Below are 21427 nucleotides of genomic sequence, written 5' to 3' on the forward strand. Positions count from 1 at the left end.
AAGAGACCGTGATCGGCGATCACCGATCATACACTTTTTCACGGAAATCGGCCGATTATGATAGGTGGCCGATCGATCGGCACCCCTCTATAATTGTCTCAATTGTCCCACCTGTCTCCCAGGCCTGCTGTTGACCAGTTCCAGCAAGACTCCCGCTGCCCCTTCCTCCTCAGACTTCCTAAGTTTCACCGACCCGTCGCTGCGTCCCGGCAGTGGGACGTCGTTTTCCTCGCCGCCGTCTTTCAGCAGCTGCCTGGTCAAGTCGAGCTCTGAGGGCGGTGCGTCGGAGGGAACCACCCCTCTCTTTGGTTCTCTCATGTCCGCGACTACGACTTCTGCAGGTATTGCAGCTATTTTCCTCATACAAAGCCTTGCAGAAGTGTTTGTAACCTTTGAACGTTGTCACAACAGATTTTAGCGTTTTACATTTGGACTTCTGATATTGAAAATAAGCAATGAATCAGTTAATGGCATGACAGATTAAAAAGAGTTTTGTAATTTCTAGGTCTAAAAAGGGCAATTTTGTTTGCTGCCACTTAATAATCCATTCTATTTATTTTTCAGTTTTGTGTGGTTTTTATTTCCTTTTTCATTTATTGTTGTTTTTGGTTGTTTTGTACTTTGAATATTTATAATGTCTTCCAGTTCTAGTGTTAAGTTAAATTAAAGTCAAATTAAAAGGTTATTAGTCTTTGATTGGTCAAACTTGTATTGTAATGACATTGTTATTACAGTAGTTGAAAATGATCTCAAAACAACAATATTGTCGTTTATCGCAATAATTTCTGGTCCAACTTATCATCCATTACAATTTGTTATATTGTCTGTAGTCAAATCTTTAAACTAGTTAATTTGTTATTTACTGAGTGGGTTACTTCTGAAGGCAATTGACAGCATTAGATTTTAGTGAAGGACATCAAAATAAGCAAGCACAGGTGCACGCCACACTTTTTAGATTTATTAGTAGGAATCCTTAAAATCATGATTTTTCTTCCACTTCTCAGTTGCGCTCTACCGTTTATCAATCACAGAAAATCCCAACGAAACAAAAGTTTTGGTTGTAAAAAAAAAAAAAAAAATTCACATCTTTCTGTCTTCCTCCAGCAGTCGGCGGAAAACTGTACGAGAACTCCCACAGTCACGCAGCGAGCGAAACGACGAGCCTCGCCGGATCGACGGGCTACAAGCGCTCTCAGCCCGCCGGCAGCGGCCTGGGGATGGGCGCCGGCGTCGCAGTCGGTGGCGAAGAAGGCGTCAAGAAGAAGAAGAAGGGCAACTGGCGAAACCGATTCGGACCCTGTTTCACCACGGACGCGAAGCCCACCGAGGCAGCGCCGTCTCTGACGCTCCCCACCTCTTCCTCTGCCGCCAGTGCCACCTCCTCCTCGTCCTCCACTGCCTCCACCGCCTCTTCAGTATCCTCGACACTCTCGGGCCGACCGGGCTTGGTTTCCAGCAGCGGATTAGGAGTAGGAATAGGAGGAGAAAGGGGGCTTGGGGTCATGGGCGTCGGCGGCGGCATTCAGAAATCCCCGTCGCTCCTCAGGAACGGGGGTCTGCAAAGCAACAGCGGCTCCACAACCGCTGGCTCAGGTGAGCAACGCGTACAAACACACAACGCGTCAGAGTTCAGAACCGAATCCCATGTTTGGCAACTTCAAGCTTATAGATGGTTTGTGTCAACTTAACAACAACTGAGCTGGTCATCACTTATTTTATTCATTTAAAATTTAAAATGAATAAAAGTTTTGAATAAAAAGGAGTAGTTGGGAGAAATGTATGTATATATAAATATGTATATTTATATAGTTTAAGCATCTACCAACCATTCATATTGATACGTCTTGAAACACAAAACAGATAATGTATATAAAAAATAATAATAATGGTAAAGAAAAAAAAGTGCATCTTCATATTTTGATGGAATACTATATTTTATTCTTAATTCAGGAGTTGTTGGCTTGTTTGCAGAGATGAACCCAGCTGACCCGTCATTTCCAGGTTTCTTTTAGATCTTGGCTCTTGATTGTGACCAACCCTTGTAAAAATTATGGAACATGAAAGGAAAAAAAAAATTCTAACATTATAGTTTTATAAGCAACATAAAACATTTGTCTTTGCTCCCCACTTTTTTTATTTATTTATTAAACCTAAAAGTGCATCAAAGGCCTTAACGTTTATGATCTAAGTGTGCAGAAATAAAAAAAGATAAAAAAAATTTTTCTATAGTTTCTAACCTCTGGCCGATTGATCAGTGTGACTCTGATTATTTACTCTCTTGGCGCTCATCAGCGCTTGAACCCAGTAAAACCACAATAAAAGTAACTTTTAATGTGGCACGTTTGTGTCGGTGTCTGCTCCACACACCCTCAGTCTCTAAACACAAATAAATCATTCAGAAAGTGTTTGTGGACGGCCTCTGTGCAGCGCAGTATTAAATTACCAATCACTAATGGCAAGGATTTGATTCACTTTTGTAATTGCCTCAATATTTGCATGCGTGTCTGTGTGTGTGGTATATTATCCGTCTTGCTCACACACATGAAAAAGGCTCTGTATATTTCTTTCCCCCCCATCATGTTCAGTTGCTTGGCAACTGCCTTTATGCTTTGGAGTTTCCCTGGGCTGATGGAAGTGGCTCAGTCTGCTCCACACTTCCCACACCTCCCCTTTCTTCCAGAACCATCACCGTTTTGTTCCTGCGTCAGGCTTTCAGCCGCCGTCTCGTACCTGCGGCCCGCTCATTACTCAAACCGTTGCCGCTTAAGCAGCTCAGGTGGAAGGAAAGGTGAATCCCTTAGTCTGATTGGAGACTGGAGACGTAGTTAGTTTTGTGTTTAAATCAGCAACAAAGCTTCTTCTTGTGGATCTTTTTTTTTTTTTTTTTCCCCCCCACCTTTCGCAGTTTTAATTCCCCAGGAGAGAAACATTCGAATTCCGAGTATTTTAAATCCACCTTTCCTTTTAGTTCAACTCACATTCGGCATTCACAGCAACTTAAAATAAGCCTCCTAACTCATAAGTGCACTGCATTTATTAAGTATTCATTCAGAAATACAACACACGTTTTGCTGGCCCTTTTCCCGGCATTTACTTTGAAGGGCACAATAAAATGTCCCACAACCTGCAGCAACATGAAGCATTAAGTGATTGTGTGTTAATGCAGCCAAAGCTTCGTCCTGGTCGGGCTGTTTTATAGACTGCTGTCTGAGCTGCAGCGGCTCCCACACTCTGACACAGAGCTGTGGAGGAGGAGGAGGACACACACAGACACACTCCACCGGGCTTCATTTGCCTAATCTAGGTTTACCTTGAATTTAAGTGGAAGAGCTACAGAATCAAAGCTGCAAAAATGAATAAATGTTTTAGCTTCTTGGAATAAAAGTGAAATGTTAAAGATTAGAACAAGTTAAAAAGTTGAAGCTGGCTTTAGATTAAATGAAGTAATGTATTATTATTATTTTTTTTTTGCTATTTTTATGGGTTTTTCCCCCCCCCCAACTTATACAGTTGCTTTTCTCTTTTAATGAAAACGGTAAATACACGCTAGGCATCATAATAATTGTATTTTCTCCAAGTGTAATAAATAGGAAACATTGTAGATGCTGCTTAGTAGCAATAAAACTCTGCGTTCAAAAATTTAACGTGTCATTTACCCAAACTCAATTTTATTTTTAATTTATTTTATTTGCTAAAGTGGTTTTAAACTACTTTTTCAAGCCCAAGCTGTGATGATTAAAAATATTGAACATTTTTAAGAAAGGAAAAATTGAACTAATTCATTTGTAATTAAAAATATGAGCGCTAAAAATTAACATTAGAGTTGTAAATAAAGTACTGAGTTTTATTGGTGTTAAAACTGTGCGTTTGATGTAGAACTTACTGGTAAAATAAATACATAAATAAATAGAAAGGTTGTTGTGTTGTCTTTGAAGTACAGATTTTATCTAATATTTTCCGTCCGTTGGAAGTTTTCGCTTTATGCTTGTAGCGACTCAACAGGTTGGCACTTTTTTTGTTGCATATTTCTCTTTGTATCTGGATTTTAAACAGGCATGTTTTCTCTTTGTGTGACTTTTCTTTTTTTGTTTTGTTTTTTTTTTTTTTTTGCTAATGCTGAGTGTGTTCACTGGCAATGTTTTTATTTACTATTTAAAAAAAAAAAAATTTCCAAAGCCTGGCAGATATTTTTGCTGGACATACTTCTCCAAATTCAACATGCCGCATAACGTAAATACCCAGCACAAGGTCGGATCCTGACACAATGAGTCAGTTTTCGGGTCAGAATTTGGTGTCTGTGTCGAGTTCTGCGCTTTTCCCCTAAAGCGGCGCCTCCGTTTCTCGCCACAGCGGGTTGCAGGTCAGGCGAACAGCGGAGCTTTCCGACGTCTGCGCTTCGTGTATATTCGTGCGTAAGCGAGAGAGGGAGAATTGTGTGTCCTGCTTACTGTAAATATTTAGCTCAGGGTTAATGCAGGGCGGTAATGGGAAGGATCCTGGCGTTTATCTGCCCCCACTCTCCTGTCTGCTGCCGACTCCACCGCGCTGATGGATAGATAGTTAGTCTGATAGATACGTGTTGGTGGATGGGGAAAAGCAGGGGTTAGATTTTGGCTAGGTTAATGTTTGATGGCTGCAGGGTCACCGATGGGACGGCCAAGCATAGTCAGGTCGGGGTGTGAGTGTGTGTGTGTGTCAGGAAAGATCCTGGATTTATTCAGGCCAGCTGGAGTGTAAATGCATAACGTGAGGAGAAACCAGGCAGAGCAAATGAAGCTCCTTATTGCTGGGTATTTATTAACTCATTTCAAAGATCACATGTTTAATTGTAGGAGTCGATCCCTGGGAATTTCTGATAATAATCAGCAGCTTTGTCTCACCGCAAACACGTCGGGGGAAGTTGTGAAAAGCAGCAAAAAATATTCTGCAGCCTATTTTTAATTTTAAAAGCTCCGTGAACTGAGACATCTGTTGCAACTGAGATTTTTTTATGTACATATTTTAATTTAAATAGAAATAGTTGTGTATGTTTTTTTTTTCTTTCCTTTTTACATTTTCACAACAATGTGCTGGGTTGTCTGAAAATTAGAAACGCTATTTATTGTGGCTGAAAAACACAATAACGCCTAGACTGAAATACTTTGACCACTTAAAGTCAGTTAATGTTTTACAATTTCCAATAAAATTAATTTTTCACTCACAATTAAAATCACAAACAAAACAAAGCATCACTGAAAAAAAATCTTCAGGAACCAGTTTTTTTTATTTATTTATTTTATTTAATTCCCAGTTTAAAATAGTTGTTTTTCTGCTTCTTTCTCATTTCTTTCTTGCCCATGATTGCTGCAGCTCCTATATTTCTCTTGGTGTTTTTGTGACTGGCTTGTTTTTATTAGACTGAAGCAAACCTCCCATGCATTTTTGTTCCTTTCTCTGATCAAACACACACGCACACACACACACACACACACACACACACACACACACACACACACACACACACACACACACACACACTATCATCAGCCGCCCTCGTTCCAGCTCTAAATTAGTTTTCGTTTGTCTTTGTTGGTAGAAAACTCTCAGGAAAACAAATGTCTCCGTGTTGTTGTGGTTACACTTAGCGTGCCTTGTGATTACATCAGCTCTGTCTTGCTAAAACAAGCTAGAAAGGCTCCGCTTTTCAGCTTCATCTGGCTGCCTGCGGATTACCCTCAGTATTTACGCCAAGTTGTAAAAATACAGATTTGTCTCGCTGATGTCTGATTACAAAGCGATCTCTTGGATGTTCTCCTTAGGAGAGACTTCACTAAGCAATGGCCTGGCAAAATAGCTCTTCTGTTGAGATAAATGAGACTTGGATTGAAAAAGGTAGATATTTTCTAAGCTTGTCGGAAGACGGAGCAAGAAGGAAAAATTAGAGGAATGCTGGGTAATTCAGACCGGTGGGTTTCTGCCGCTGAACTGCACTGATTACGCAAGTACATTTAAGGTCTTTTGCTTTAAGATTTCTCCTCATGGTAATTATATTTTTATTCCTGTTATTTTTCTAATTGTGAAATATATTTGAAATAAGCGTGAGTAGTCGCCGATGCTTAAAAAAACGGTTTTGTTTTTATTTAAAGAATTACAACTTTCAATCTGATTTCTCATGGAGGTTTTTTCTCCTCGTTTATTCACAGCAAGAAGCTGAAATGTTTTAGAATAAGTCAGTGATGTTTAAAGAATTTCAAAAATTTATAATTGGTATTTTTTTAAAGAAATAAAAATTACCTAAATCTTAATTTTGACCACAATTTGATTTTTTTATTATTATTATTTTGTTATATTTCACAGTTTTTCTCACTATCTTTTTTTTATTTTTGTAGAACATTATTTTATCCACTGCAGTAGCCAAACTCTGATAAATTGTTGGTTTGCCCTCTAATCCAGCTGCTGAAAACCTCGCAGAAACTCCCCCTCTCCCCTCTCCCCCTGCCCCCCGAGCCTCGCCCACCCTGCTTTGGGGATCAATTTTTCTGCTGCATATTGCAAAGCGTTATAAATAGTATGTCGGCCCATGTAGTGTTCGTATCTATCGCTCCCTCCATCCCTCCGACCCCTCCCCTCCTGGCACAAAGATCTCTTGTTCCCCCAGTGAATGCATGCTGCCCTGAGCCATTCAGGCTTTTGTGGGGCTGAGGGGCCCCTCGTCCCCCCGCCTGCTCCCCTCCTCTGCTGGGGTCAAAGGAAGGCAGGGGCAGGGTTTATCCGTGGTGAGGGCAGGGGTGTGTGAGGGGAGGAAGTGGAGATACTGAACTGGGGCATGTGTCGGGGGTTGAATTATAATTATCACCTGAGTTTTGGGAAATTCAGTATCTATATTTTTTATTATAGGTGAAGTATATGCATTTTTAAAAGTTTTGGTTTGCTGATGTCTGAAAAAGAAAAATGGATTTTGGCTGTGATTCATTGAAGTTGTATAACCTTTTGTAATAAAAACATTCCAATGTTTTTATTATTTTATTTTATTTTAACTTTTTTTTTGTATTTAAAAATTTCTACTATTTTGATTTTGTTTACGTTTGATATTTTCCGTTCCTCAGAGATTTTATTTTTGGGTGTCGGAAACTGTGGTTTAGGCAAAAATAAATTAAAATCTTAGCATTTTACTTTGAATTTGCATTAAAAATCTGCAGCTTTTTTTTTTTTTTTCCTTTTAAGTCAGTTTGGGTTAAAAAAACACAAATCTTCCCAGTTGCCATTTTAAAATATTTTTTTCCTTAAAGGTATTTTATCTGCAGTATATCTTTACGCATTAAATATACACACATTAAATAATAATCGACCATAATTACACATCAGCTTCTAAAATGTATCGCCGCCCATCTTATCGGTTTTAGTGTGATTGAGGATTAGGACGACGCTGTTAATGTTTTATCTCTCCACAGGTGTCTTCTCCGTCGCCGACGGGTCATCGTCGGGGACAGCAGCCGTCGCCATGGGCGGGGCGAGCGCCGAGTTGTCACAGCAACAGCAGCCCACACCTTCCCTGGCGCCTCCCTCCCCATTCACCGCCGCGGCTCCACTCAACAGCACAACCTCCGCACACGTGAGTCCCAACGCGCAACGTTTGCTGAAAACTCTCATCACTCCCACCACCCACCACCCCTTTTCCCCTCACCTCACTCTGGCACGCATGAAAAAGCATCAAACCCACGGCGACGCACTCCATTTCTCCCTTTTCTTTCGCGCGCGCTCTGCTTTTATTCAACAAACCCCAGCATCATTCAATTCACCAACACCTCTCACATGTTTGAGCTCAAGTGTAGATAAACCGCACAGGCACAAACGGCGTGCAATTAAACGTCGTCTGTGGCAAATCTCTCGCCGCCATTATTAAACTTCTGCACATTAATTATCTGTAAAAGGAAAAAAAAAAAAGAAATAAATAATAATAACAAAACGTGCTGGTTCCGACCTTGTGCGGAGTCACTTTTTTTTATGGCGAGATAATCTACTGCCGATGTCTGGGTGCACCTGTGGAGGGTCGTCCTCATGCATTGAAAGCACAAAAGTAGACCTTTATTCTAGTTCTCCAAACGCGTCATTAAACGTGTGTATTCTCCTGACTAATTCAGTTCTATTAACCCCAGTGAACAAGGTTGTGATGGATTCCTGCTAATTAAAACGCACAGGAATTTATTTATTTATCTTTTTGGGGGTTGAGGGGGAGGGTTGGCGGTGTAAGCAGAAAGAAATACTCAAAATCATCAGTTTGAATACACTTGGGTCCCAGCAAAAAGAATCACTGGAGGGAAACTGCCAAGGCTGAATGCATGCCCTATTATGTTTTTATATCATTTCCCTTAACGTGGAGAGCGGTACAAAAAACACGCCTTGGCCGAGTTCATTCTCCAAGCGTCATACCTTAAAGTGGGACGGAAATCAAGGCTGCTCTTCTAAAGAGTGATGAAATGTTTGGAGTTCTTTAAAAAACAAAAAAACAAAAGTAGAACTCTTAAATATAAAAGCTTTAGTTAATCACCAAATTACCAAAAGCTTCTTTTCAGAGTATTTAACGAGTTGTGGTGTGTGCTTCTAGCTTTTATTTAAGCTAACATCTAGTTTCCAAATATCAAAGTCAGTAGGAACTAAAATAAGAGCCCATCCTCTATCCTTGAATGAAGTAGAGATGAAACATTTATAAGTTGGAACATTTATCCTGGTTGAGGTTATTATAGTGTTGCAGTTTTAAATAGAAATGACCAAAAACAAAATTGCAGTCTGCTACAGTGTTAATGAACAATCCAAGTTTTAGATTTCTTATCACACTGAAGCACCAAAACGCACCATCTGTTAAAGTGTGCTGTATTTTTAGACTTCATATTTAAGAAATGAAGACACTTTAAAGATGGATCAAATAAGTGATAATCTGCCTCTAGCGGCTAATGCTTAATAAGATAACTTTTATTCAGTTGCTTGTGATCTTCATAATGTTTTGGCTTCTGTAGTTAACTTAGTAAGAACTTGTTAGATTGCTTGGACTATTGGCATTGTAGCCTTGGGTTTAGGTGTTCTTTTATTATTATTGTTAATAGAGCAGAAGGTCTGAGACACAACTTCCTTTTAAACCTTCATAGTAAAAGCCCCAAATTAAAAATATTTAAAATGTCATTCTTTCAATGGCTAGATCCTGTGCTTGAAGCAATTTGATTAGCTTCTCTTTTGCCGAAAGTGTTGACTGAACAGATAATCCCAGCTACTACTTCCTTCAAATCTTCACAATAAGAGCCTTTAAGGAAACTGTAATGCACTCTGGTCCAAGGCTCAAACACAAGATTTGTAAAAGCGCAAAGGTCTAAAGGCTGGCCATATCCAAGGGGTTATGGATATGGCCATAACCCCTGTTATATTTTACTAAGTTAAAATATGTTAATTTAGTAAAAAAAAAAAAAAAAAAAAAAATCCTAATATGATGTGAATAACTGATACATTGTCATTTGATTTGCATCAGTTTTTACGCTCCTTGTAATTCCAGCAGTAAAAACCTTTCCCTTTTAGAGAAATGTAATTTGTTGGCAAATCTGTATTTATTCCGTTGAAATTACTGCAAATCTAGAAATTATTTTCATTGATTTTATACATTTATTTTCAAACTTGACCTATGAATATTCAGATATTTTCGTTGTAAGACCCTTTCTAAAGATAAAAACAACATCCTGTTGATGAGAGGTTTAATATGTGACTGAATGAATTATTGTCGACGCTAAATTATGGGATATTTATGCTGCACAAAAACCGATTAATAAAGTTCAATTACTTCTGCGTGGATCAACATGTTTTGCATATCTTAAACCTATTTGAACAAACCTTGATAATATCAAGAACATTAATTTATAGCATGACAATCTGGATTACAAAAAAATAAAAAATAACTTCCGACTCATAGTATGTAGTGTTCACATTTCCCCATCTTTGTCCACACAAATCTCTTTTATTTCCTCCTGTGTCCTCTCAACACTTCTTTTTTTCTTCTTCTCACCCTCACCCGTCCATTCCTCTTCTTCCTCCTCTTCCTCCTCCGTTGTCCTCTGATGTAATGACATCTGACAAGCTCCACAGTAGGAATGGAGAGATGGATGGAGTGAGGGAGGGGTGGCTGTATGGTAAAGGTGGAAGGTTGGAGGCGGTATCCCTCAGTTTAACGTGTTCCAGAGGACGAGAGAGGAAAAAGTGTTTGTGTGATTCAGACGGTTTATTTCTCACTTTTCCTCTGTTTTTTTTTTTTTTTTGTGTTGTTTTTTTAACGGGGTGGCCTGTGCATCTGGGAAACATGCAGACTTTGAACCGAGCTTGCAGAACTGACACGGCTGCAGACTGAAGCCAACAACAGGCTTCCCCGTCTCTGTGCGTGTGTGTGTGTGTGTGTGTGTGTGTGTGAGACTGAGACGGTTTGCTGTTTTCGGTCCACTAACAGACTCTTGGCCTTCTGCTATTGGCTATTTGCCTAAGATAGGGGGGGGGGAAAGGGAGTGTGAGAGAGACTTAAATGAAAAATGAATGCAAATGAAAAATGAATGTTGATGTGAAAGGGGGGAGGATTATGGAAACAAGGGATGGAGGAGGAGGGGTTAGAGAGAAGTGGACAACGGGAACAGCTTTCTTCATAAAACTTAAACTAGACAGAGATTTTTTTTTATTTTTATTTTTTTTAAACTTGGACATAATAATCCGTTAATTTCACGGCTCATTGAAATTTAAAGACATATTCAGCAACTACCTACCGATTTAGTTTTGTACATCTTCTTAAACACTGCTAATAATTTTGTGCTATATGCAGCGTTCTATGGTTTTGGTTGTTGTTTGGACACAATAATTTGAAGTAAACACATCTCTCAAAAACAAATGACGCAAATAATATTTATCTTCAGTATTTAACTCATTCGCAGATCCTCACATTGGGTCCTACAGCGCTACATTCTTCAATCGGTTTTCTGCAGCGTCACATGTTTTGCTTCGGTCACAGGGTTTTCCACTGCATTTAACAGTCAGCCATTTTGTTCTGTTGGGTGGAGTGGATTCCCCTCCTGATGCTCCACCTTCCCGCCCCCACCCCACCCATCACACCACAGCCCCTTAGTTGGGAAATGCCTTAATTGGATTAAACTCTATGCATCAGAAACACTTTGTCAGCATGTCAGAGGACTGTCGGGGTGCCGGGGCGCTCAGAGCCCCGCGTAAATACAAAATGATACACTTTTGATTTTCACCTAAAAAATGTTTTATTATTTTTTGTCTTATCTAGTAATTATAATTAAAAAAAATAAAAAGCTAATTTCAATATATTGTTTCAACAATTATTTCTAGAATAATTTTCTCTTTGGGGTTGATTATATTACAAACACGCACGTGTGTGTGTGTGTGTGTGTGTGTGTGTGTGTGTGTGTGTGTGTGTGTGTGTGTGTGTGTGTGTGTGTGTGTGTGTGTGTGTGTGTGTGTGTTTCCTTATGAAAATCAGTTGTTGCTTTTTCTGTATGAAATATATTAAATGTCTATTGTGCCTATTTTTAAATAAATAAATATAATATTATTTAGGTTAATTTTGATGCAAAAAATATTTTTGCCAGATATTTTTTTGATAAGATTTTTTTTTTAATAGATTACTCAAAAGTGTTTCCACAGCTTTTATTGCAAGCTGCATGTTGGACTCTCTCACATGCACACACACACACACACACACACACACACACACACACCCTTGCACTTCCATACAAACTTGAAGACTTTGTTTTGACTTCCATTTATTTTAGTAACTGCATTTATGCCTAACCCAGAGATTTTCCCTTTTCCTAACCGTGACCAGTCTATTCCTAACCTTAACCAAAGCTTAATTCACATCTTACCTCCAAATCAAACCTGTAAAGTGTGCAAGAACTGAAAAACCTGGAAAATGTCCTCAGTCCCACAAGTGATCTCCCTTTGTTGGTAAATGTTGTGAAAGTGGTTCTCTATATGCAGCGTATACAAGTACACACATGCCCATAAAAATCCAAGTTATATGTTTAAGTAAATATTTAAAAAAAAACTATTTAAAAAAATGGTTTAATGTCTGTTCTGTGCTGTGTGTCCCGTCCTAGGCTCTGCCGGGCTCCGTCTTCAACTTGGCCCCCCCCCACATGTTCGGCAACAGGCTGAACCCCAACTCCAGCATGGCGGCTCTCATCGCTCAGTCCGAGGCCTCACCAGCAGGTACCCTCATATCTAACGTGGGAGTGTGTGAAGGAAAGACAAGAAGATAATGCATAGGTCACGCCCTCTTGATCCCGCTGTGAGGTCAAGGGTCACTGATAGTCTCAAGCTCCTCCTTCCCACCTCCCATGCGGAGTGGGCGGCGCTTCTGCAGATTTCTTGGATTTTTTTTTTTTTAAATGCGTAAGAGGGAGTAGAGGGTCTCTGTGACATAACGACTCCCCCCCACCCCACCAACTACATGATAAAAAAGTTTAGCAAAGAGCGAGTAAGAAGTGGTATTAGCAGGCAGGAGTAGCCGCTTCCTGACGTGAGACATCTGGTTGGCCAGAGAGTAGAGACGCAGGACAGGAGAGAGGAAGAGGGAATGAAGAGTGAAGAGGAGGAAGTGGTTCCTGCTGCCAGTCATCAGAGCCAGATCCACTCTGACCCGCAGGTCAGCTCACTAATCAGGCTGAATGTCAGGGGATACAGGCCTTTCTTTCTCTCTCTCTGTGTGTGTGTGCGCACGTGTGTGTGAGTGTGTGTGTCTCTTACTCAGAGACTGTGCAGGTTTCAAGGATTCAGCCTTATTTCACTTCTTAACTGAACGTTAAGATGTAATTTAAATAGATCTAAAAATGCTACGAAACTATAAGACATCAAGAAAAAACATGAATAATTTCCAACTTTATAACTATGGAGACATAAATGCAAAAGCAGACGAGCTTTTACTTTTAAAACATCCTTGTCGTCTTATTTGCTTAAAAACTAAAACATTAATGGGATATTTATTCTTATTGCTTGATTGATCCATGAACCTTTTCACTCCAGATACAACGAGCATTAAACCACATCTCTTCTTTCCTCTGCAGTCATTGGAAGAATGTTTTCTTCTTTTGTTCTGCATTTCAAATGGTATCAATGTGCAGGAGTCATCTAAGAGGTCATGCAAGGTGTGTGTGTGTGTGTGTGTGTGTGTGTTTGCATGCGTGTATGTAGCCTGTTTACTTTGGCACCCGTCTGGCGTGAGCTGCCAGGACAGAAAGGGTTACGGCGGAAACGGCACTCGGGAGGAAGAAAAAAAAAAATGGTGACCTGGTGGGGGGAGGAGGAAGGAGAGAGAAGAAAAAAGCTGGGGTTTGACTGTCTTAAGTAGAGGGGAGTTTGCGCGAGTGTATAAATGCAAAAGTGTGTGCGCATGTGTGATTCATTACTCTGACTGAGGAAAATGAAAAGAAGCGTCTGGCCAGGGGCCCAGAGGGAGGAGAGGTAGAGTGAGAAAGAGAGAGAGTGAATGAAAGCTCATGTCTTGGAGAGATGGAAAGTTAAGGAGATGCTTGTAATCTTGACAGAAGAGCAAAGGGTCAGATCAGAAAATATAGTTTGTTTTTTCTAATTATCTAAAAATAAAACGTAAAGCAAATGATTTCAGTTTTAGTGTAAACAGAAGTTAGATGATCTTTGTGGTCTAATTGAAGCACCGTGTGGTGGAAATGATCAGGATCCAGATCATTTCTGCTCTTAAAAATTAAAGACCCAGCATTCACTCTGGATCACAATAATGCACATTTTGTGCCTTTTTTATTTTTTACTTTTAGGTTTCAGAGGTAAATGAAATCTGTGTTGTCTTTTCTAAACCCAACTTGGGGTCAAAAATTGATGTGTCCAAAATATCCATGTTATAAATGTAGGCGCTGCTATAGAAGCAGTAAGAATATATTGTCTTGAACTTAGTAGAAATGCTTGTATAATCAGCTTCTTTTTGTCTTTTCCATTGATGTTCGTTAGAAGCTTGAAAATGATCGATGCGATTATTTTTATCCTGCAGTTCGAGGACATTTTCACAAAAATAAACACACAAAGCACATCAAAAATACCAATCAGATTCTATTTAAAGCATAAAAAGTTGCAGCTATTGAAACTCCCCAAAAACAACCCTGTATTTTGGTTGTTATTGGTTGTAAATTTGTGCTAAATTTTTTTTTGCATTATAGATTTTGGTACATAAACCGAAGCAAAGTTATCGTAATAAACTCCCAGTAAAATTAAAGTAATTTCCAGAATATTATATCATTTTACAATTTCGATTTTGATAAAGCAACACTTCTTTCTTTTCCGCTGTGCTCAGCAACAAGTGGGGGAGGGGCAGCACCATATTGCAAACTCCCCATAGAATCTCATTTAAATGATTTTAAGCTGTGGAAACGGCTTGTTGGAAAATTTTTAGCAGTTTTCGAACCATCACCATTCCTAACGTCTTCTAACCAATAAAATATGGTTGATGTATGTTTAAATATCCTGCAGCTCAATGTTTATTTCTGTGCTTTAATAATGAATCAGATTATTATATTTCAATCAAACAAGGTGTAAAATGATTTTTTTTCCTCTCAGAAACAAGAGCTGCAAGTTTGTTTAAAATGCGGAAAGCAGGAGGGCAGAAGACAACCGTTTCACCGTCCTTTGTAAACATTTTTTTGGTGAACAAACTGCCTCCAACTTAACATCCGTGTGTTCTTAGAAGTCTGATTGATTTTCTGTGTGTGTGTGTGTGCCTGTTTGTGTGTGCGCACGCAGATCAGGAGGTGGGAGACGGCAGCAGCGGATCTCAGGGCTTCTCCATAAGAGCTTCTCCTAAGACCACCCCGCGGTGAGTGCACACACACACACACACACACACACACACGCATCCTCCTTCCCTCCCTCTCCATTTACATTCCTCACTGCCCCCCCATACTTCACCCCCCCCCCCACACACACCCCTCCTCACTCTTTTTCTTCTTGCTTTTCCCTTCGCCGGCCCCTCGTCTCCTCTTCTCTCTCTTCCTCTCGGTCCGCTCTTCCACACATTCCCTCTTTCGCTTTTAGCCCTGCAGGCAGTTCTCGCTCTCTTAGCCAACGATAACTTGCTCTAAAGGAGGTAGCCGTCCTTCAGGTTCACTTAGATACTTTGTTTTTTTTTTCCTCGGTTTTAAATCAGCCATGGACGGACAGTCGGAGGATTTAATGTATCTTCTCCTTTTGGGAATACTTTCGTGGATCTTTCGGGATGGGGATATTGATCCCAGAAATGCATTTCTGCTTGTTTCTTCCACTTTGTGGGATGGCTGAGGCATCTGATGAGGTTGGTAACACTTGGATGAGTAACGCTGCACTTAAAGTCAGCAGTGTTGTAAAATGCTGTGGTGGTACCGCAACCTAGATTAATTTGCGCAGTGTTCTTGACTTGAGAAATGCATTTTCTTTCTCTCTCTCTTTTTTTTTCTTCTCCTCTCCCCCTTAGCGCTGGGTTTAACCTTTTAAAAGCAAAGTGCAAAACTCTTGCTACATCTCCTCTCCTCTCCTGCTGTCCCTCGTTTCCCCTCTTTCACACTCAACAGATTGTCTCAACAAACAAGATTTATCGCACGGAGACGTCGCGCTGCGTCCTCCCTCTCTTTCCCCCCAGCTCTCGCGCGCAGACGGAGAGCCTGGCCCCTTTTCATTAGAGGCCACTGTAACAACAAATTGATGTAGTTTTATAGCCAGCAGTGTCTATGTTTGTCTGACATTTATGTTGGGTCGTTAATCTCCCTATTGACCTCTCCATCTCTCCTTTTTCCTTTCCGCGCTCCCTCTTTTTTTTTTCTCCACCCCACCCTGCCACCCCGCTCCTTTCAGCTCTCCCATTGGCGGCCTGCAGATCCGCTATGACTCCTCGGGGTCGTTGCCTGGGCCAGGGCTGGGGTTGCTAGGGGCCGGTGGCGTCGGCGGCGGGGAGACGCTGCCCCCGGTGGCCACCAGCATCGAGCAGCTCCTGGAGAGGCAGTGGAACGAAGGGCAGAGCTTCCTGCTGCAGCAGGGAGCGCAAGGAGACGGTGAGTGGAGGCAAAACATCTTCCTCCTTCGCTTCTCCTACAGCTGAGGAGAAAATGGAAAAGCGACAGCAAAACCTGCTTGTTAGAAAATCTGTCCTTCAGCAGAGGCCGTCAATTTAAAACGACCTTCTCCTCGCCCCGTCTCGTCGTCCTTGAGTCTAAATGTGCGTCAGGGTAACTTTGACTCGTTTTGACCTTTGACCTTCTTGTAGAAAAGTATAAATCACTGGATACTTGAGCATGGCCGACTGCTGGTCTTTCAGATTTTTCTTCTCAGTCCAACCACACATACTGTATTCACAGCGTGGCTGTGCATCCTTAAGTTTTAAATTTATGCATCGAAAATAAATTAGATGCAAAATTTAAGACTTTGAAAGTTCTAGATTTATGCATCCAAATTTAAAGTCTTAAAATGTCTTAAATTCTTTAAACAAATTTACAATGGTCTTAAGTACGTTAATCACAGGTCTTAAATGTTGTCGTCTCATGGCTATTTATTATACATTCTATGTAGTTTTTTTTTCTGTAGAGCAAAGTCTGAGTCATGACGCTACTGCTAACTAGCTGCTAATATATATTTCCTAGCTAGCCATGTGGCATCTTTGCATTTTTTTTTGCGAGCAAATTTATTGCTAGTTTGCCGGATGATGTTTGTGTTTGCCACTGACTCACTTCTGTTGCCATCTGATACTTGACCAGATTCATCATTCTGTCCAAAAAAAAAAAAACTTTTAAGCTTGGCCCTGTGGCGGTTAGAGCTGTAAAGAGCAACAAAAGCCACTGCTAAACAGACTTCAAAAATTTCACAATACGTGCTATTTTTGATTCTTCTTAAAATCAAGAAAATTATGGATAACTGACCATCGTCTTCATGACACTGTCTTGGGAAATCAGAGTGTCTTCAATCAGAGGCGTCTTCAAATTCACTGTAATACAGACCGCTACAGGAGGTTGCAGCAATCACAACCTACAACGACTCTTTGAATTAGTATGAGTTATTTTAATTTCCCTTTGAGATCAATAAAGTATTTTTGACATTTGAATTTCTAATACCCTATGATCATCTTTTTTTTGGTCTTAGATTTCAGTCAAGGTGGCGTTAGAAAGATCTTACAAGTCTTAAATTTGACTCGCTGAAACCTGCAGATGCCCTGATTTACAATCTCTACCATTAACCCACCTGTATTTAATTTTTATGTTTCACTTTAGCGCCATAGATGCCATAACACAATGTCTTCCCTCCTCTTCCTCCTATCAGTGGTGGCCATGTTGAAGTCTCTCCACCAGCTGCAGGAGGAGAACAGGAGACTGGAGGAGCAAATTAAAACCCTGACCATGAAGAAAGAGAGACTCCAGCTTCTCAGCGCACAGTTATCAGTGCCTTTCACCCCGAGCACAGTTTCTTCGGGTAAACACACACACACACACACACACACGGTTTTGTTAGAGCAGCTTTTGGGAGATATGTCTTTACAAGAGATGAAAGAAATGTAAAGAGAGAGTCTTGGAGAGTTTTTAACACAGAGAGATTTGCTTTCTACACCAGTTTAGACTTACAGTGCCTTACAAAAGTTTTCATACCGTTGTAACTCTTCATATTTAATACTTTCATGTACAGAGTTCCTGAACTGTGTGGAAAAGAATTAAACTTAATTTTACCCCCTATCCTATTTTTCAGCTCATCAGGACAATAAAAGGGAAATTTAACATGAAGAATGTATAAAGCTGATAAATGTGAAGCGGAAGAAAAATTCTGGGCCTTTTTTTAAAATCACTATTTACATCTGACATACCCAAGTAAAACCCATTTCAACTGGTTTCAGATTTTATTTGGGATAGTCTGTCAGCACATCTATTATTGATCATACACTCCATAAACCAGCTTTTCATGCTGTGTAAGAGTGCCATTGTTGGAAAAGAATGCATCTTTCAATTTTGTCACAATGTAGGAGACAGCAAAGTTCTGATTGGAGTAGAGTTTAGATCGGCTCCACCAGCTCCACTTCTTTGGACCGCAGATCCCAGACGTCTTGCACTTGACTCACCCCGCGTTTACAACAAGCTACGAAATGGAGCCGGGAGATGTTAGACAAAAACTCAAGACAGAATAAAGTTGCGCTGCTTACTCGGATTATGGCCTAAAAGCGAAAGCAGTAAAATTTAAATTTAAATAATGTCGAGTTTGACTTGTTGGATTGGATTTTTGTTAGAAAGCTGAGGAGAGTTGATGTGAAGACAGTGGCGCTACAGTGGAGTGATTTAGATCAAATGATTCTGTTCTGTTAGAATAGCCTAGTTAAAGTAAACGTCTAAATCCAACTGAGGATCCGTGACTTTAAAAAAATCTTTGACAGATGTTCTCCTTTCAGTCTAGACTCATCCGTAGATGTTTTCAATCCATAATTGCTCACTGCTTTGTTTTGGTCTAAGTCTCAATAAAATACATCAAAGTTTGCTGCTTTAATGTTGTAAAAGTGGGGATCAGTACTTTAGTGCGGCTAACCAAGCTAACACTGTGATTGTTTGTGTAGGTGACGTGAAGGGGTCCCACCTCGGAGCCACAGACTCTTCTTTACCAATGACAGCTCAGGTAAGGAGAGGAACACAGCACGGCACCGCCGCGCCATTAAACACCCGATGACGGCGTGTGTGTATGTGTGTCTGGCTCAAAGGACACCGCGTCGTGTGGCGGTCACAGCAGCAGCGGCTCCACCTCCTCGCTCTCCGCCTCGCCCTCCGTCTCCCAGAGCCCGCCTCAGCCGGCGCTGAACGGCATGGCCGCCACGGCCGCGCTGGGCGGCGTCGCCGGGCTGATGGGCGCTCTGGGCGCGGGAAACGCGTTGGGAATCGGCGGGATCGTCGGAGCGCTGAACGGTGTGATCCAGGCGCCGGCGGTGGGCCCCGGCAGCCCCCACACTACAGGAACAACGGCAGGCGTCTCGCTCCCCGTCAACAGCAGGTATCCGACTTCCTGTTCTACAATGATCTCACCTGTGAAGACATGAAGTCATACACAAAACAAATGTTTGTTTCTCTGAAAACGTTCAACAAGCAAGGAAGCTGTTTGTGTCTTCGGGGTAAATGATTGGGTGAGAAGTTCACAGCTTCCTCTTTTTCTTCCCTTTTGCCTTCATGCTGGATTGAAGCAGCTCAACAGGTAGTAAGAGCAGGTGAGACAGGAACCTGCACAGCTGCATCTCAATGTGGTAGAATGTTATCAAGCAGCTCATTTATTTCACTTATTAACTTGAAAACATGAGCTCGTGTTATATCGATTCATTACACATGGAACTTGGCTTTCAGATATTAAAACTCCATATGTTTAACAAACAATATGAACACAATAAAAAAAAAAAAAAGAAATCTTGCCAGCTGAAATGTCCATGAAATGTACAATATGTGCACTTGATCAGGGCTCATTTCCAACATTTACTTTGCATCCTGTCAGTCCTGCAGTTATTTCTGTATTATTGTGCGCCTGATCCACCACACGTTTTCCTTCCACTTAATTTTCCACTAAAAGGCTTAGACACGCCACGCTGTGAGCAACAACCAGATTCTTGTTTTCACTAGTTATAAGTCAGAATCATCCTAATTATCTGAAACAGGTGTGTCAAACATCAAGATCACACAAGTCCTCAGAGATAAACATCATTATCATCATCATATTGAACGTCCTCTCACACTGATGTAGTTTGGCAGTATAAGATAGAACCGCTTTAATTTGATTTGTAAAATAATACTTAACCACAGATCTGTTATATTGACGGTTGTTTTTATGAAAATCTGTGGTGGCCAGATTTAGCCCCCAGGCCTCGATTTTCACACATCTGATATAAAAGGAATATTTATTTGAAAGCAATCTAAAAATGAGGTGTTTTTTTTTTTACCTTTTTAAACGGAGTAAGTGAAATAAATAAACTTGTGATGATGATCTCATTTATTGAGATGCACCTGTACAGGAGCAGAGTCGTCATTTTTGTTGCGTCCTGTGTTGTTGGTTTGTAGCAATAGAAACAGTTTAGTGTGCGTGCGTGTTGCGTCAGCAGCTTCACGTTTCTCTCCTGACGTTGTTGCCTTTGGCCCCGCAGCGCCGCCCGGCTCGGCCTGCTGTCCGAACAGCAGCGTCTCCTCCAGCATCAGCTCCAGCAGCTGCTGTCCTCCCAGTCGTCAGCGGTACGTCACTCCCTCGGGAACCGGGTTCCCCTTTTCTCCCGACCGGGTTCGTGGCGTAAATGTCTTTAACTTTAACCTTCCGCTCTTCGACTCAGGACCAGCAGCAGCAGGCGCTGCTCCTGCAGCTGATCCAGCAGCAGCATCAGGACCTGCAGCAGCTGCAGTCCCTCTCCTCCACGGCCCAGATGCCCTCCATGCCGCTGTCTGGCGCTCAGCTGCCCATCGCCAACCTGCAGAGCCAGGGCGCCATCGCCGCCAACCCCTTTCTCGCGCTGCAGCACACACACACCGACACACACGGCTCGGGGCCGGGAAAGCCCCGGGTCGCAGAAAAAGCCGTGGGCATCACTGGCCAAGAGAAGACATGACACTTTTTTTGTTTGTTTGTTTTTGATTGATTTTACTTCATTTTTTTATTATTACTCTCTTTATTAAATATGCACAGTTGTAAGATAAACTTTTTGGTCAGAGTCCATCAGCTGAACAGAAGAGCAAACGTTAAAGTGTTACCATTTGTTTCATGGAGTTCCTTCCCTCACTCAAACTGGGCCGGCTCACTTCGGTTCTGCAGCTTTTTCTGGTTTAAAACTTGACCCTGAATTCTGTTTATGTGTGTGTATGTGTGTGCTTGCGCTATTTATTTCCGTCTAACTTATAGTTGTGTTCTTTTTAACTGTTTCTTTGTTCTTAATGTCTTTAGTTGGGTTTTAATTTAATATTCCTAGTCGCTTCTCTATAAGTTAGTTTGACCATGTAGCATCCATGTTTTTCTTTTTCCTCATGTTTTGTTTGGCTTGAATCATCTAAAAGGTCAGTTTCCAAGAAAGTTTAAAGCTAATTGTTTCTGTCATAATTCGGACTCTTGTTTCCTCTCCTCTCGGCTTCTTCTCTTCGTTTCTGTCACGATGTTTCACTCTCAGGGGCCTCCACTAACCAGAGCTGTTAGCTCAACAGCCGAGCTGGCGCACAGAAAACCTACAAACCTAAAAATCACAAAAAAAAAAAAAAAAAAAAAAAAGAAAGAAAAAAACGGAAACAAGCAGCAATACATGAATGAGTATAAAAGTACACTTCCCTGGAATAGCACTGAACAGTAGCAGATGTATGTTTGACATCTGTCTCGCAGCAGTCCCGAGGGGAATATCGGGTCAGCGTTGTGAAAGGAAAAAAAAAAAAAATTGCCC

General features: G+C 41.0%; 1 protein-coding gene across 5 annotated transcripts in view; it reads left to right on the forward strand.

Moving 5' to 3' along the window:
- mllt10 (MLLT10 histone lysine methyltransferase DOT1L cofactor) overlaps positions 1–21116 on the forward strand; it is a 64048-nt gene extending 42932 nt beyond the window's left edge. For 2 of the 5 annotated variants that reach the window (XM_015034718.1, XM_015034714.1), the window contains exons 9-20: positions 123–341; positions 1105–1593; positions 7431–7591; positions 12120–12231; positions 14788–14860; positions 15871–16067; positions 17326–17475; positions 18599–18657; positions 18740–19026; positions 19214–19237; positions 20159–20243; positions 20339–21116. In XM_015034718.1, the coding sequence (XP_014890204.1) occupies positions 123–341; positions 1105–1593; positions 7431–7591; positions 12120–12231; positions 14788–14860; positions 15871–16067; positions 17326–17475; positions 18599–18657; positions 18740–19026; positions 19214–19237; positions 20159–20243; positions 20339–20611 (2129 nt within the window). In that variant the 3' untranslated portion in view covers positions 20612–21116. The remainder of the gene's footprint in view (positions 1–122; positions 342–1104; positions 1594–7430; positions 7592–12119; positions 12232–14787; positions 14861–15870; positions 16068–17325; positions 17476–18598; positions 18658–18739; positions 19027–19213; positions 19238–20158; positions 20244–20338) is intronic. The other 3 variants (XM_015034716.1, XM_015034715.1, XM_015034717.1) reach the window with 3 other exon arrangements.
- The last annotated feature ends 311 nt before the right edge of the window (positions 21117–21427 follow it).

Source organism: Poecilia latipinna, unplaced genomic scaffold (genome assembly GCF_001443285.1).
Source record: "Poecilia latipinna isolate Pla-1442-1.1 unplaced genomic scaffold, P_latipinna-1.0 Scaffold309, whole genome shotgun sequence".
Classification (NCBI taxonomy): Eukaryota; Metazoa; Chordata; class Actinopteri; order Cyprinodontiformes; family Poeciliidae; genus Poecilia; species Poecilia latipinna.